The sequence below is a fragment of the Camelina sativa genome, chromosome 4 (genome assembly GCF_030686135.1).
Source record: "Camelina sativa cultivar CO46 ecotype springtype chromosome 4, ASM3068613v1".
Taxonomy (NCBI): domain Eukaryota; kingdom Viridiplantae; phylum Streptophyta; class Magnoliopsida; order Brassicales; family Brassicaceae; genus Camelina; species Camelina sativa.
This window is the reverse complement of record NC_141883.1, coordinates 7,720,824-7,737,740: the sequence shown is the minus strand read 5'-3', so window position 1 is coordinate 7,737,740 and position 16,917 is coordinate 7,720,824. Positions and strand designations below refer to the sequence as shown.

General features: G+C 35.4%; 1 protein-coding gene and 2 pseudogenes across 5 annotated transcripts; all 3 read left to right on the top strand.

Moving 5' to 3' along the window:
- Nucleotides 1-274: 274 nt before the first annotated feature.
- On the top strand, nt 275-6,559 carry LOC104710688 (protein TRANSPARENT TESTA 9). 3 transcript variants are annotated; one of them, XM_087510049.1, is made up of 21 exons: nt 275-811; nt 1,635-1,686; nt 1,775-1,851; nt 1,925-2,058; nt 2,145-2,241; nt 2,326-2,383; nt 2,476-2,584; nt 2,684-2,807; nt 2,962-3,148; nt 3,296-3,618; nt 3,731-3,819; nt 3,926-3,996; nt 4,195-4,305; nt 4,390-4,455; nt 4,653-4,790; nt 4,888-4,993; nt 5,069-5,140; nt 5,259-5,317; nt 5,401-5,560; nt 5,703-5,854; nt 5,968-6,559. In XM_087510049.1, the coding sequence occupies exons 1-21, from the start codon at nt 759-761 to the stop codon at nt 6,238-6,240; spliced, it is 2,511 nt and encodes an 836-aa protein (XP_087366175.1). In that variant the 5' UTR covers nt 275-758; the 3' UTR covers nt 6,241-6,559. The 3 variants fall into 3 exon arrangements, with proteins under 3 accessions (XP_087366175.1, XP_087366177.1, XP_087366176.1); XM_087510051.1 differs by having other exon boundaries at nt 348-811; nt 2,486-2,584; XM_087510050.1 differs by having other exon boundaries at nt 348-811; nt 2,483-2,584.
- Nucleotides 6,560-6,888: 329 nt separating this feature from the next.
- LOC104780077 (uncharacterized) lies at nt 6,889-8,942 on the top strand (annotated as a pseudogene). Its single transcript, XR_015596649.1, has 3 exons — nt 6,889-7,025; nt 7,116-7,295; nt 7,392-8,942. The product of XR_015596649.1 is annotated as an uncharacterized LOC104780077 (transcript).
- Nucleotides 8,943-9,952: 1,010 nt separating this feature from the next.
- On the top strand, nt 9,953-14,839 carry LOC104780078 (disease resistance protein RPS6-like; annotated as a pseudogene). The gene is made up of 6 exons (XR_015596648.1): nt 9,953-10,542; nt 10,667-11,784; nt 11,913-12,221; nt 12,304-12,711; nt 13,029-14,163; nt 14,276-14,839. The product of XR_015596648.1 is annotated as a disease resistance protein RPS6-like (transcript).
- Nucleotides 14,840-16,917: the final 2,078 nt, after the last annotated feature.

Here is a 16,917-nt window from a genome sequence, read left to right as displayed (position 1 = left end):
CCATAATCAATTTTATTTTGTTATATTAATTGATTCTTAAACCGAATTAAAACTGACCCAAACTAAAACCAAACCGAACCGAACCGAACCGAACCGAACCGAACCGAACCGAACATAAACCAATCTGAACACAAATCAAACCAAACAAACTTCGGTTGAGTTTGGTTAGAGTTTTAACAAAACCAAATAAACCGAACTGAACCGAACCCAAACCAAACCCAAACTTAAACCGAAATTCTCACCCCTTAAAAAAATGGATTTTTATGGATCTCCCGAAATAAAATATCTATGACGTGGCGGTAGATTGTGAGCCTATCTAGCATTTGCTTATAGCCAAGCCTCTTATTGAGTCAGAGGGATCTTTCAATTGAAGAAGATTCTTTCTTTTGAAACCGACCCGGATCCGAATATAAAGTACTTGACCCAACAACGCCAGCTCTCAACCCGCTCTCGGTGCTTTCAATATTGCAATTGCCGTCAACATTGTTCTGTTTGTTTACCGGAGAAGAAACCATCTAAAAAAAAACCCATTCGGAAAAAATTCGAAATTTCGTTTTGCTCGATACACGATTTTGAGTTTTTTTTTGTTTTGTATGATTTTGATCCTGGTGAGAGAGCTTACCAAACGCGGAACTGGATCCGATTCCGTCAGAGTTTCCTTTAATCGTCGTGGAAGAGAGAGATTGTGGAATTGGGGTTTTCTCAGGAGTGAAGGATGATCCAGAGAAGAAATTTCAAAGGATTGATTTGAACAAATCATGTGGCTTTCTTTCTTAAGACCCCGAGATCGATTCTCCTTAACCGAACTCAGGTTTTGTTTGATCGGCTTTTTTTGAATCCTGGGTTAATTTCTGTTTTGTGAATTTGATCATTGTAGAGATTTTGTGAATTTTTATGGCCTAAAAATTCAGTCTTTTGAAGGTGTTGTTGTTGGGATGTTTTGTTTTGGGTGTCATACTCGTTGGTCAGTTTGCAATTAGGTTACTGCTTGGAGTTGTGTTTGATTGTTTGAATGGTGTGATTGTTATTGCAACTCTTTTTAAGTTTACCTGATTGTTTCAGTCAGGGGTCAACTTTATATATATTGCAGCCAATTTTGGGCGGGTGTATCTTTGACCATAGGACAATGGAAGTTTATTGAGATCTTAGTGTTACGAGATTAGGTGTTTGTTGATTGTACCAGATGATGATGAAACCGTAAGTGTTGAAAGTTTGTTTTTTTTTGTTTGTTTGATCGTCTTTGAATTTTGGCGAACAAGTTTTATTTGTGATTTATTTTCTGTTGTGACTGAGATTGGTTGCGAGTTTTGAGCGATTTTTTTTGAATTATATGCTTAAAATTGTGTCATGTTTTTGTAGTCATCTCTTTGGAATGGGTTGTTTGAATTTAGTTAGGGTTTCTAGGATAGTTTGAATGGTGCCATTGAAGGGCACTGTTTAAGTTTCTCTTCCCCAGTTTCATTCAGGGGTCAACTTTATAGAAATTGAAACCGATTGGGTGGGTCGAAGGGACTATCTTGACCCTAAGAATTTGACTTGTTGTCGAGTTTGTTGAGATCGTAGTGTTACGACATTAGTTCCCCTTGTCATCAATTATATCAGATAATAAAAGTGTTGAAAATTTGTTTGTTTAGGTATCTGACTGACCAGCTGAGAAAAATTCAGATCGTGAACGAAGCTAATAAGGTTAGTGATATAAGTCTTTTGCATTTTAGCAAATGTCGTGGCATTTTTGTTATGTTTTGATCTTTGATTACCGGGTGCCATTTTGAAGGATCTCGTTGTCGAGGCATTGAGATCAATTGCAGAGATATTAACTTATGGTGATCAGCATGACCCCTCATTTTTTGAGTGAGTCTTTTTGCCAATTATCACTCAGCGCCCTCCCTATTGGCATATATGTTAATATTTGCGATTGTTGCAGATTTTTTATGGAGAAACAAGTAATGGGAGAATTTGTACGTATTTTGAGGGTTAGCAAGACAGTAACAGTTTCTGTCCAGTTGTTGCAAACCATGAGTATAATGATCCAAAACCTAAAAAGTGAACAAGCAATCTGTAAGTTCATTAGGTGCAACCCATTTTTCTACGAGAATTCCCATGATAACAGTCTATTCATGTCTTTCTTTTGAAATCCCTTGCAGACTACTTGTTCAGTAACGAATATGTAAACTATTTGATAACATATACATTTGACTTCCAACACGAAGAGCTTCTATCTTACTACATATCCTTCTTAAGGTAATTTTTTCCTGCGGTTATCTAGGCTTTAGGAAGTACTTACCGACTGTATCTGATAACTGTTCTTTTGTTTGCTTTATGTAGAGCTGTTAGTGGGAAGCTAAACAAGCATACAATATCATTGCTTTTGAAGACCGAGAACGTGAGTATTCTTTAAGTTGCAGATTACTTTAACTTTTGTATTCGTTGATGGATATGTTTTGCCATATTTTAATTCTGCGTTTCTGCGTCTAGGATGTAGTAGTTTCTTTTCCCCTTTATGTCGAAGGCATACAATTTGCATTTCATGAAGAGAACATGATACGCACTGCAGTTCGTGCCCTGACTCTTAATGTATATCACGGTCAGTCACTTACAATAGTTCTTTCGATTTGTCATTTGTATGGTAAAGATAAGCAGAATTTTTAGCAATGTTTCTAATGCCTTCAGTTTGTTTTTGCAGTTGGCGATGACTCTGTAAATGATTATGTAGTTAGTTCACCACACACCGAGTACTTTTCAAAGTTAGTTTCATTTTTCCAAAAGCAATGCATGGATCTAAGTGCAATGGTGTTGAACACGCTAAAGTAAGATACAGTGCCTTTTTATTTCCCAGGGAAATAGCTTGTAGATTGATCGTCACTTATCACAGTCCCTTTTCATCTATCAATTTATTTTGTTCATGTATGATCCGTATAAATTATATTCTTCTGAAAGTTTTTCATTTTATCCTTGCTAAAGGACCCCATCACCAGATTCTGGTGGAAAATTGTTCTCTGCTGTTGATGGGATCGAGGACACCTTGTACTACTTTAGTGATGTTATCTCTGCTGGTATACCTGATATCGGGAGGATGATAACAGATCACATTCTGCAGCATCTAACTCTCCCACTTCTTCTCCCGTCTTTATGCTCGGAGGCTGTAAATGTACAAAATATCACCTTTTTCCTCTTAAAATCCTTTTCAGAGTTGATTTATTTGGTCCTTCATAATATTTTGTTAGCCTTGTTAGGTTTGACTAAGTGCCAGAGTACCATTCTTATTCAGGAAAATATTGGTTTGTTGTTATTTCAGGATATCTCAGTTGATCCTGTCACTTCTCTCTATCTGCTTTCTTGCATTCTCCGGATAGTTAAAATCAAAGATTTGGCAAATATGACTGCTGCTACTCTTTTCTGCCCTGTAAAAGCATTCATTTCAAGTTCCCTAGTGAAGCCTAATAGCAGTTTGGCTCCTCAACCCCTTACATATGGAAATGGGCATCCAGACAATGGTGTTACTGAGGAGGCAGATCAACAGTGTTCAAGCAATGCAGTCACGAGTGAGGAGAAAAATTCCCACGTTTGCAGTGAAGATGCTACCAAAATTATCTTCAACAATTCACATACTACGTTTAGGTAACATGTTAGCAAATAAGACCTTAAACAAAATTATGATAGTTTACTTTTCATATGATTTTATCTTAATAGTGTTCGCTTTTACTATTAAACTGATGTTTTTTTTTACTAGAGAGACTTTACTTCGGTATATTTCCGAGGGAGATGATGTGCAAGCTCAGGGTTCATTATTTGTGCTAGCCACTTTGTTGCAGACGAAAGGTATTGGGAATGGCGTTATGAAGATTCTTCTCGCCTTTTCTGGTGATGCTGTGCAGTCTATTCTCACCTTTTCTGATTTTGATATCTTACATTTTATCTTTGGTAGAACTTGAAGAGTCAATGCTAGATGCTTTTGGCATTCTTCCACAGCGTAAGCAGCACAAAAAACTTTTGCTGGTGAGTTTCTTGTCATTATCCTTTATCTTGTGCTTAATATCTTATTCATTAGATTTGCCAGGGTAATTAGCATCTCCATGGATTTTGTTACTAATATATTTTACTGGACCATCTACTATAGCATGGACAAAAATATATGCTTTATTTGTTGGACTGCCTTTTTATTCTTATTCAAAAGTTAATTGGTATCTCTGACAGCAATCTTTGGTTGGGGAGGACTCTGGTGAAGAACAACTGTTTTCACCAAAAAATGGTTCTATTAGAGATGGTGTAAGTTGCGAACTTGATTGGTTTCTACGAAGGTTGGAGGTACTTCACAGCATCTCTTAATCCCCATCTCTTCGGTATTGTGTTATACTGTGATTGATTTATTCGTTCCAGTACCTTCAACAGGAGCAGTTTGGAGTACGCTGTTCATTGCCTGGGGCTGCAAGGTGCCCCCGTGTACATAGACATCAGGTATATTATGAATGTTTGTAAACCCAAGTTATCAGCCTAACTTCTTTTCAAATTTTAACGTTTTAAGTTCTATGTCTTGATTTAACTGAGCAAAAGTTCTTTCAGAGATGTCTTGATTTAACTGTGCAAAAGGTGTTTCTTTTAACATTACTGTGCACAAGTTCTTTGTCTTGATTTAAATAAAAAATGTGTTGTAGGTGGTGGATGCATTGGTCAGTCTTCTCTGCCGAGAAAACATATCTGCAGAAACATTATGGGATGGAGGATGGCTGTTACGCCAATTGCTTCCTTACAGCGAGGCAGAATTTAATCGCAAACATCTCAAGATGTTGAATGTATGTTGCGTTGAAACTGTTTCTTTTTTTGTTTGACACTTCTTCTCTTGCCCCTCTTCCTCTCTTTTATTATTTACCAATTTCCTGCTAATGGCAGGATTCTTATGAGAAATGCAGAAGTGCGCTTACCCAGGAGATTAAAGGTACCTGGCCTGATCTACTCATCATTGTACTGCTTGATGAGTGGAAAAAGTGCAAAAGAGGCAAGTAAAGAAGCCAATGTTGTATTTTAATTGTACGGATATATTCAGTGAATCTGATACCAAATCTTCTGACAGTTATCGAAGCTCCATCCCCTCAAAAAGAGCCTAAATCCGTTCTTCTCCAGCTCGATAGATTCTCATCAAATGGTAAAATTTTTGTTACACATTTTGCACCAATCAGCTAGAAAACAAATGTGAATGATATGGTTATTCCCTTGTTAAATCCCTTTCTATACAAACCATTAACACTAAAGATCTTTTATAGATAACGCTGTTAGCGAATCATCATTCACAGCAGGTGAAAGAATGTGCGAGGTGGTAAAGGTATGTCAATTATTCTCGTCACTATCAGCACTTTTCGTTATGGTATATAATACTGACATATGATTTTTCACTATCCCCCTTAGGTTTTCGTGCTTCTTCATCAACTCCAAATCTTCTCGCTCGGTAAGCCCTTACCGGATCAACCTCCTATTCATCCTCCAGCCGAGCGATCTGAAACGTCTCGTGCCACAATTGCTGGTTTGGATGTTTCAGTCCCCAAACCTGGCACCCAACTGAAGCTAGGTAGGCACATGATGCTTTTATGCTTGTCCTAGTTACATTATCTAATAAACCACCCAAAGTCTATGATCTTTTAGAACTCCGGTTTGATTGGGTTGTCTCGGTATCCGAAGTTAAATCAAATCCTTGAACTTTCCTGGTGCAGTTGATGCTGTGCCCTGTAGGATTGCCTTTGAAAGAGGCAAGGAACGCGATTTCTCGTTTCTAGCATTAACGTCTGGTGTGTCTGGGTGGATTTTCCTTGCTGACCCAGATAACGGAATCATCCGTGTTACTGCACCTTTAGCTGGCTGCAAAGTACGTAATCACCTTCACTGTCTTCTTCTTTATTGTAAATTCTTGTAAAGATCACACAGCAAGGAGAGAATCTAACATGGTAAATGATCTATCATCTTTTGTTTGTATTTCAGCCCCGGATAGATGAAAAGCACCCGAAATGGCTACACCTGAGAATCCGACCATCTACGTTACCGTTGTTGGATCCAACAAAGCGAGGAGTCTATGAGAAGCTGAAGTCCAAAGGTCTAGTAGACGGGAGGTGGATATTAGCATTCAGAGACGATGAATCTTGTCACTCTGCTTATTCAATGGTTGCAGGTGAGATCGATCAACAATGCAGCGAGGCCGACAGAAGGTTAAGACCATTATTTGACCTAGAAAGAAAACATCAAGAAGATGAATGAAACATTTTGACGCCATGTCTTCATCAGTTTGGTCTTCGTCGGGTTGAGATCTCATTCAAAAGTTTGGTCTTGATCTTCCCCGCCCTTCTTGAATATATGAAAACGCCATGCAATTTAGATGCACTCTTAGGAGCAGCTTCCATGATTCTTTCAACGTACCCAATTTTCAGGTGCCTTGTTTCACAAGTTTCGTGTCCATTTTATTCAGCAGCTCTATATTTGTTTGTTTGTTTTTGTTAAATTTTTTTTCTTTTTTTTTTTTGTTGTTGTAAAAGTGGTCTTAATGTAACATCATTGTATAAAAATACCATTTGCTTCATCGACATCCTCCTCTAAGCAACCAAAATTGTGCGGTTGCAACATAATAACATATGGAGAATCTCATTTCATCAGTGAGTTTCAAAAGAAAAAGAATAAAAACTTTATTCAGCTGATGTGTTCTTCCATTACCCATGCAGTAGATTGGTAGAAAGAAACTAAATTACAATGTCGTAATGTGACTCAACAAAACGGTAACTAATAAACCATAATTGTGAAATGTTGTAGTAGTAATTACGGAATCAAACTAATCTTTTTGTATGATTCTTTGTTTATGCTTAACACACTGATTGAGTTCTATGACATCATCATTTCATTTGTAATAAATAAGAAAAATGAAGGGTTAAATAATAATTTAACAAAAGCCTGACAGTTCTCAACCGACCACCACCGGTGCAAAGGCGAGAGCTTTATTTTTTTTCTCTCTTCGGCGGGAGTGAGAAATCGCGACGATGGAAGAGTCAGATGTAAAGAGATTAAATTGTGTTTTTGATTACTTAAACGATCTGGGTTTGTCATTTTGTTGATTGCTGCGAGCTTTGTGTGTTTGCTTGTAGAAAGGGACGGCGGCCTTGAAGAAAGCTTACGCGGAGATGATTCTAAACACGGCGAAGGAATCAGCGGTTAGGGTAATGGTTTCCGACAAGAAAACAGCTCGGTTCCACCACGATCTTTGCGGGACTAAAGACGAAGCTCTTCGTTTACTTGTCCGATTGAAACAGATGATTGATGCTCAGGTTAAGTATTATATAACCTTCTAGAAGAAATATTTAGGGGTTTAGATATTTCATATTTGGGAACTTCTTGTTTGTTGATTTGAGTTGTATGAACAGACAATTGAATCAGAGATTGCATCATCAAACAAGCAACGGCAGATTGATTTGCTTGAAGCTCAGTTACAAGAGGCTGAAGATATTATTACTGATTTGAGGTCTGAGTTGAGATGGGTCAGAGACAAACTGGAGAAAGCGAGGCAAACCATTCCTGCTGATCTAGAGGTTGTTGTTGGAAGTGTTCATCCTAATCAAGACAGGAGTGAGAGTGACTCTTTTCTTAATCAGAATAGCTCATTGCTTGATGATGAATGTGGTGGTAAGGAAACCCTTTCTGCTGCAGAGGTTATTGCAAGTTTGCATCCTGATCAAGAGGTTGCAGATATGAGTGGCTCTCTTTTGAATCAGAAGAGCTCATTGTTTGATGATGAATGTGGTGGAAATGACGAAAAGGATTTTAAGGGGTTGAGTGTTGAAAGTTCAAAGGCTTGTGAGTCTGAAGCCAATATCAGGAGCAAAAAGCTTGAGCTGTCTCGAAATGGGTGTACACAGAGGATCCATGCTTTGGAGAGGAAATCATCTCATTCTGCAAACGGAGAGGAACGACGCACAACTGACAAGGATAGTGAAGAAAACTTGAGCTCAGTAAACACTAGATCTCTTGTTCTTGCTATTAGAGCTACGAATGCAGAGGTGGTGCCCATAAAGCCGTCTAATTCACTAGGAATCAAGAAGACTCGCAAATCAAAAGGAAGGAGAAAGAGGAGGTGGAGCAAACGAAAAGCTACACAAGTTAGGTCACAAAGTCAGCTTATAAAACCTTGTCAATCTCACTCTGATATTCCCTGTTCCAAGAATGGCGAAGATTCCATGGATACTCATCTGTCGGTAGAGAATGAGGAGGTTGATGCCCTTAATTCTTGTAAAGGGTTGGACGCGACTAAGATAAAGCCGCTTCGTCGTTTGGATCATGGGTTAACTTCAGTTAAATGCAATGTAGATCCAACTTCAGGATCCACGAAAACTACTGTCGTCAGTGTGAATGTAATAAATCGATCAACAGATGAAGACTTGGAATCAAGAATGGTAAAATGTAAAGGTGAAGAAGATAGTGTGGTTCCAACTACTGGGCCTTGAGTTGGTTGATCCATGTTCTGAGTTGAAAGCTAATGCAGTGGTGTCAGATCAAATCAGTGAGTCTCTGAGAGCTGACGAAATTCGCCTTGTGAAGTATACATTCCAAAGGAAACGGAAAAAGGGATCTCTAAACGAAAACAATGACAATAACTATTCTCCATGGAAAAGAAAGGAGACAATGCACAATGATCCGGTTAAATCATCTATGAGTAACCCCACAATTAGGTGAGTATATCCATTCATGGTTCTGTCTAGTTGCTACTAGAGACACAATATCTGATATGACATTGCTTTCAACTGTTAGTACTCACAGCATTTTGTTCAGTTAATGCTGTTCTTTTGGTCATGTGCAGTTTATATTTCTTTTCCTTGTCTGAAAACTGATGGTACAGTGGCAACGCTTTGTTCAAGGGAACTCTTGATAAACATCTTGTATATCAAAAGTTTTAAATCTTAGAATTATCTATTTATCTACCTTGACACTTTATTGTGACAACTGGTAACCCAATGTTCTTTCTTGGTGTGTGTTCTTGAGTCATTGTGACTTGGAGAACACAAGACATAACTAATATGTGAGTTTTGAAAGTGTTTCAAAAGCCCCGTTAAACTTAAACTCTTGATCATCTAGTTTTAAAGATAAACTAGGTAACAACCCGCACATAGTGCTTATAAATCAATTTAAATAAAATTATTATGATTAAAATTATTATTTTGAATCTAAGATTAGTTTGTGTAAAACAAAATATGTAACTAAAGTTTTTGTTTGTTTTATTTAAATTTGTGTTTACTTTGTGTAAAACACCTGTGAAATATATATTTGAATGTCAAAAATAATTTTAACGTGGTGAAAAAAATTGTATGAAATTTATTCTAATAAATTATGAGTAATTATTATGTTTTAAAAAAAAATATTTTGTTGTTTTTTTAAAGAAGTATAAAAGAGATTCAAATTAAATGGGGTTTTAATTTTTCTAATGAAATTTGATTTAAATTTATAATGGCATAGATGTAATTAGTATTAATTAATGAGGATTATTTGCTAAAATGTGTTTTGAGTTTTCTGGCGACGACACATCAACATTTTTTTGTAAGAATGTTTCTCTATTAATATATATGGGATTATACTCCCTCTATTTCATAATATAAAATGTTTTAGAGAAGTTATTTTGTTTTCTAATATATATTTCATGATTGGTTGAACTTTTTAAAGTATTTATTTCTTAATCTGTGTGTTTATACTTAAACATCGTATATTTTATATTTTTAATAATAATAATAATAATAATGATAATAATAATAATAATAATAATGTTATAGGATTATGTTTTATCTTGAAATTAATTAAAGATGTTTCATTATTAATATTAATTTGAGTGACTTTTTCTTCCAACAATCCAAAACACACGTAAGATAAACCAACCAGTCAACCACTATAGTATACCATAAAACCCTGTAAATTTTTTTTTTATGCAGGAATACAAGTGCATGGAAATTACAAATCCTTGTCTCTTTCTTTCGGTTTCATCTTCTTTCGTTGACTTCGTTTGATCTCTCCTCTCAACTACAGATTGTTGTTCTTCTTCGTATCATATTTCTTACCAAAAATGGTTCTTTCTATGTAATGGCTTCTCCTTCTTGTAATTGGGTGTTTGACGTCTTCCCGAGCTTCAGCGGGGAAGATGTCCGTAAAAGATTCTTAAGCCATTTGCTCAGAGAGCTGGATCGAAAATTGATCGTTTCTTTCAAAGACAACGAGATCGAGAGAAGCCAATCGCGAGCTTAAACAAGCGATTAGGTCTTCTAGGATCGCGGTGGTTATATTCTCTAAAAGTTACACTTCTTCAAGCTGGTGCTTAAACGAGTTGTTGGAGATAGTGAAATGCAAGAAAGAGTTTGGCCAGCTTGTGATACCCATTTTCTATGATTTGGATCCTTCTCATGTGAGGAAACAAACCGGAGAATTTGGAATGGCATTTCAAAAGACTTGCCAGACCAAAACAGAAAATGAGATACAATTGTGGTGCCAAGCGTTGACCGATGTAGCTAATGTTCTCGGATATCATTCTCATAATTGGTACGTTTATATATATATATATATATATATATATATATATATTCTTTAATTCATTTTATGTAACTCATAGTCATGTCTTGAGATTTGACTCGTCGTTTTTGGAATTATGTTTTCACCTAGTTAGGCATAGCGAATCAAAGATGATTGAAGCAATCTCAAATGATGTTTTGGATAAATTGAATTTAACTCCATCAAAGGATTTTGAGGAATTTGTCGGAATGGAAGATCATATTGCAAAGATGAGTGGCTTATTGCATTTAGAATCTGAAGTAGTGAGAATGGTTGGGATATGGGGATCCTCTGGAATTGGCAAGACTACCATTGCAAGAGTTTTATATAATCAACCATCTCATCGGTTCCAAGGTAGTGTTTTCATAGACAGAGCTTTCACATCTAAGAGTACGGAAATTTATAATAATACCAATCCGGATGATTACAACATGAAATTGCATTTGCAAACGAGTTTTTTGTCTAAAATTTTAGACAAAAATGATATAAGGATAGATCATTTATGTACAGTGGAAGAAAGGCTAAAGCACAAGAAAGTATTGATTATTATTGATGATTTGGATGATCAAGTGGTGCTGGATATACATTGGTTGGTCAAAATCACTGGTTTGGATGTGGGAGCAGAATCATTGTGGTTACAAAAGATAAACAATTTTTAAGGGCCCATGGGATTAATCATATTTACGAGGTCTGTCTTCCATCTAACGAGCATGCTCTTGAGATATTTTGTCGATCAGCTTTCAGGAAGAGCTCTCCACCTGATGGTTTGATGGAGCTTGCTTCTAAAGTTTCCTTGCGTGCAGGGAATCTTCCTCTGGGTCTTAACGTTTTAGGATCGTATTTACGGGGTAGGGACAAAGAGGATTGGATGGATATGTTGCCTAGCCTTCGTAATAGACTGAATGGAAAGATTGAGAATAAGCTACGATGGATTAAATAGCAAAAAAGATGAAGAGATATTTCGTCACATTGCATGCCTCTTCAATGGTGAAAATATCAACGTAATCAAACAACTGCTAGCAAAAAGTGATTTAGATGTTAATATCGGGATTAAAATCCTCGTTGATAAGTCCCTCATATATACATGTAAACCCTCGCGGTATTGTGACGATGCATAGTTGTTTGCTACTAGAAATGGGGAAAGAAATTGTACGTGCACAGTCCAACGAGCCTGGGGAAAGAGAATTCCTTGTGGATTTGAGCGACATCTATGATGTACTTGAACATAACACTGTAAGTTTCTTCTTGCATGCTCTTTAGAGCACTCCATAAAATGAAAGCGTGTCTTTATAATATAAAAAATGTTATCTAAGGTGTTTGTTAAGGTGATGCATGGTTTGTTCTTGACATTATAATTTCAGGGTAAAAAAGGGAAGGTATTAGGTATAGCACTGGATATTGATGACACTGATGAATTGCATATTCATGAGAGTGGCTTCAACGGGATGCAAAATCTCCTTTTTCTAAAAATTTACACTAAGAAACAGCACATTAAGAAGGAATTTAGATGGCATTTACCTGAAGGCTTTAATTACTTGCCCCCTACACTTAGACTACTGAGCTTGGACGGATATCCAATGCAATGTATGCCTTCCAGTTTTCGTTATGAAGCCCTCGTTAAGCTCGAAATGCGGTGGAGCAAACTCGAGAAATTGTGGGAAGGAGTTCATGTAAGCTCTAATACAATTATAATCCTTATTTCTATTTAGATGAATATCTTTCCAACTGATATGTATCTTATTTACACTTCAGCATCTTCCGGAGCTCAAAGAATTGAATTTGGCGGGGTCTGAAAACCTCAAAGAAATTCCAGATCTTTCTATGGCAACTAATCTTGAGAACCTCTGTCTTGACTTTTGCTCGAGTTTGGTGGAGCTTCCTTCCTCTATTCATTATCTTGGTAAACTAACTAACTTATCCATGAGTTACTGCGCAAATTTGGAGACACTTCCAACCGGGACGAACCTCAAATCTCTCATAGAGCTCGATCTAAAGGGTTGCAGGCAGTTGAGGAACTTTCCGGAAATCTCAACCAACATCAGACGGCTCAATCTATCTGGTACATGGATTGAAGAATTCCCTTCTAACTTGTGTCTAGAGCATCTCCATACTCTTTTCATGTTAGACATGAGGAGTAAGAAATTGTGGTATCGAAAGCAGGTACGTACTTAAAACGTAATATTTATTTATTTTTTTTTATTTTGGACAAAAAAAGTAACATTTTATCCGAACATTTTATAACAAATATTTATAAGAAGCTGATGTCACTAGGTAGAATTTCGTAAACGTTATGAATATATACATTGTGTCAAAATGACACAATTTATTAATTCATCAACACAATAAACAGAGGGAGTACATTGTGTCAAAATGACATAATTTATTAATTTTTAAATGAATATTATATATATATATATATATATATATATATATCGCATTCGATGTGAATTTCTAAATTGTTTCCTTTTTTGGTTCAGTGGCTTACACCACTCATGACTATAAATCCCAAACTGGTCTTGATGCTCTCGTATATCCCAAGCTTGGTGGAGATTCCTGCTTCTATCCAGAATTTCCCTACACTAAGGGATTTGGCAATTGAAGATTGCATAAATCTGAAGACTCTTCCCACCGGAATCAACCTCGAATATCTCAAACGTCTCAATCTCCAAGGATGCACACGGTTGAGGAGTTTTCCTGATATCTCAAGAAACATCTCAGTGTTCTTTTTAGATCGAACAGGGATTGAAGAAGTTCCCTGGTGGATCGAGAACTTCACTAAGCTTCGTATTATTAGTATGACGGGGTGCAAAAATTTGAGAAATGTATCCCTTAATACTTCCAAACTGAAACAACTTCACATACTTAACTTTTCAGACTGCGGAGCTCTGACAGAATTTAGGTTGAACGATAGCCCAAGTGTAGGGGCAATGGAAATACCAGTCCCTGACGAGGCTTCGTCTTACCTCTTAGATTGTTATTTCCCAAAAGTCAAGATCAATTTGATCAACTGCTTCAACTTGCATCAAGAAGCTCTGATTCAACAACAAACAGTTTTCCAACAGTTGAGATTGTCATCAGGTGAAGAAGTGCCTTCATATTTCACGTACTGTACTACAGAACCCTTTATGACTATCCCTCTACATCAAACCTCTCCTTCTCAACAATTCTTCAAGTTTAAGGTTTGCATAGTGATTGAATGTGGTTTTCTTCCCGTATGTTATTTTCCATTGGAAATCAAGGTATGTTGTCGGTTCAAAGACAGGCTAGGGATCCACTTTGATTCAGTTGAATTGTTACAGCTCTTTGATCAATCTGAAACTAAGTTGGATAGTCATATCTTTATTGCCGACTTATGTTTTCTTCTAAACAAAGAAAATGCTTGTCTAGCTGATCAACTCAACTTTGATCATGTCGTTATTCAACTTCCTGTGATTTTCAGTAACTCATGGGTTATAGTAAAAGAATGGGGTGTATGCCTCTTCGAGGACTGTTCATCACTTGAGAACCGACTAGATAATCCAGATATTTGTGAAGAAGATGAACACAATAGTTTTAATGAGATTGAACAAGGTGAAGAACCTGGAGGTAGCGATGCAGAGACCGAGAGAAGCAGTAAGCGAATACGGATAAGAATTAAGCTTGAACTAAACATTTATATTTTCAGGATCATTATACAATAATATTATCATTGGAAGTTTTTTTTTGATTTTTTTATTTTTTGCAGAGTACGTGAAGGACCACCACACAAGAAACTAGTGATTTGCTCTGCCTCCAAACTCAAGAGAAACATGTCTCTTTGAATCTTCAAGTGTTAGTATTTGAGAAGCTTTAATTTTATGGCGATCAGATGAGTGGTTTTTTCCGTTTCTAATAGAACAACAATATATATACAAGGAGGACATGCTGCATTCTTCACTGTTTTCGCAACGATGAGTGACAGTGTAGCACAAATACTGATGGCACACTAACCCAGCTTTGTAGAAGGTAACTCTGGCAACACATATATACGAGCTAAGGCTTAAGCTGGGAAGTATATAGTATCTTATGGATTTTATATATATGTTAAGTTCACCGTGACAGCCCACTGTTCTTTCTATTAATATTTCACAATGTCAATATCTTACCAGTTGGGTTTTCTGTAAGCATGTAACTAAATTGGTGGATGAAATGGTTTAAAGTTGACTGAAACTTCACAGCGTTGTCCTATCCTGGCTATCTGTAATAACGTTACATGAAAACTTTTTTTTTTTTTTTTTGAATGTCAAACTGATACTTTTTACGTTTCACCATTCAGAATATTTAATCAGTTTATTTATCTATTTATTATAGGGTATATGTACTGTATGTACTAGATAGAGAAATTAAGAAACTACCATTTGACTAAATAGTAGTCAAACTATACAGTATATTTACCTTCATCTTCTCCATAATACCTTTTTTTTTGGGTTCAAGGATACAATCTTCATCCCTTACCTTTTTTCTTCTATGTTTCTCACCATTAATTCAAAAACTTTAATTAACCTTAAACTACATTCATGAAGACCAACACCACCATCACTTCTTCTCTCTTCATTCTCCAACTGCTCTTGATTCTCCACCTTCTTTACCTCTCTCATGCCATCAACAATAGTGTCATCCTAACTTTCTGCATATTTATGTGTGTCTTCTCCCTTCAACAGCTAAAATTTTTTATTTTTATTTCACTAAATCTCAAATTTTCTTGGAATATCCGTCGTTTTTTGTTTTTAACATGTATCTTTATTGTATTACACGTTATTTATTAAGATCACACGTTCTTTTTTCGAGATACATGACTTTTGTGTCAAAAACACACGATTTCTCTAAGTAATATATTTATAATTTTTCTATGATATGTTATTTTTATTAAATGACGTATTTTTTCATAGAATACAGTATGTTAATACATCTTTTGTCTTTTGTTTGAGGGCATTGATTTTTCATCACTGAAAAATGGTAGTTTCCAAAATTTTATGACTCAGTGGTATTTTTTCAATTCTTTTTGAATCTAGTGGTAGTTACTAATATTATCCTTTATTATAACTATATAGTTTTAAAAAGTGATGCAATTTTTTTGCTATTAGATTAGTTAACTATTCTGCTATTTTACTAATCGTCCAACTTAATATTCACCACTGTTTTAAATCTGATTTCAATATCTTTACTAAAATTTGAGAATACGATAACTATTTCGTTGATCGATATGAATGCAAATTCTTGAGTTGTATACACTGGTATTAAACTATAACATTTTTAACTTTTTGAATGAATCCCATATATTCACAGTTGTCAATAAACATATGTTAATTTTGAATGCTATTTGCGCAATGCAATTTGATATATCGACTTATATATTACTAATATATAAGTACCAAAATGTTTTTGGGATCATTTGCAAAACAGAAACCGCATGTGTTTGGGAAAGAAGAACAAACATGGGGCCACAATGCCATGAGAAAATTAACAAGACAGAGAGCAGCAGGCGTGTAATGTGTTTTAATTATTATTTTTATAATTCCTATTGTTTTATTTTATTTTCCTGATGCGTATTTCTATTATATATCTCAACTTGCTAAAATAATTTATACTTTTGTTTACATATTCCCATTTTCCGAAAACTGTGTTCGCTCCTCTCAGCTTAGCATGCGGTATCCCATTAGATTTAACTTTGAGTAGCTTACACTTTTGATATTTTTTTTGGGATATATATATATATTTTTTTTCAACCGAATATTAAATTAAAATACTTTTTTTTCTAAGTCATTTTTCAAATATTTTTTTTTATGTTATCTTTTTCAAAGTTACCCCTTTTTAATATAAAAGTAACTTAATTCTAAAGCCTAAACCCCATATAATAAACTTTATCTCCTTAAAACTATATCCTAAATGTAAAATAGAGAACGTAAACCTAAAAAAACATTAGAAAAATTAATTTAATATATTTTAATTGTGTAAAAGAGAGAAAAATGAAAATATTAAAAAAAACGAATATTTTAAAAAAATATTTCAAAAAAGCATTTTTAACAAATTCTCTATATTTTTCCACTAAGGAAATAATAACACAATATATTTGGAGTAGAGCTGTGTAGCGTATATAAAAGTTTGAACGGTTTGTCTACGCGGATAATTCCTTTTTTTGCGGGTTATAATTTGAAGTTTGAACGGTCTTTTTTTTTGGACAAACAAAGAATTTTCATTCAAATTAATCCCCAACAGGAGATGAGTTCTTACAACATGAATCAAGATAAACAAAGAGAGTTAAGGATATGAGCTCATGAGCTTAACAGAGGGATTATCAAACTGAAACAGTTTTACAATATTTGATAAGTTTATTGGAACCAAAGCGGA

Bases quoted from the DNA above. Each gene is read 5' to 3' on its own strand.
- LOC104710688 (XM_087510049.1), top strand. From the start codon at position 759: ATGTGGCTTTCTTTCTTAAGACCCCGAGATCGATTCTCCTTAACCGAA. The intron at 3,149-3,295 runs GTACAAAATATC...TTGTTATTTCAG, and splicing joins TATGCTCGGAGGCTGTAAAT to GATATCTCAGTTGATCCTGT. The intron at 3,820-3,925 runs GTATTGGGAATG...TATCTTTGGTAG, and splicing joins CACTTTGTTGCAGACGAAAG to AACTTGAAGAGTCAATGCTA.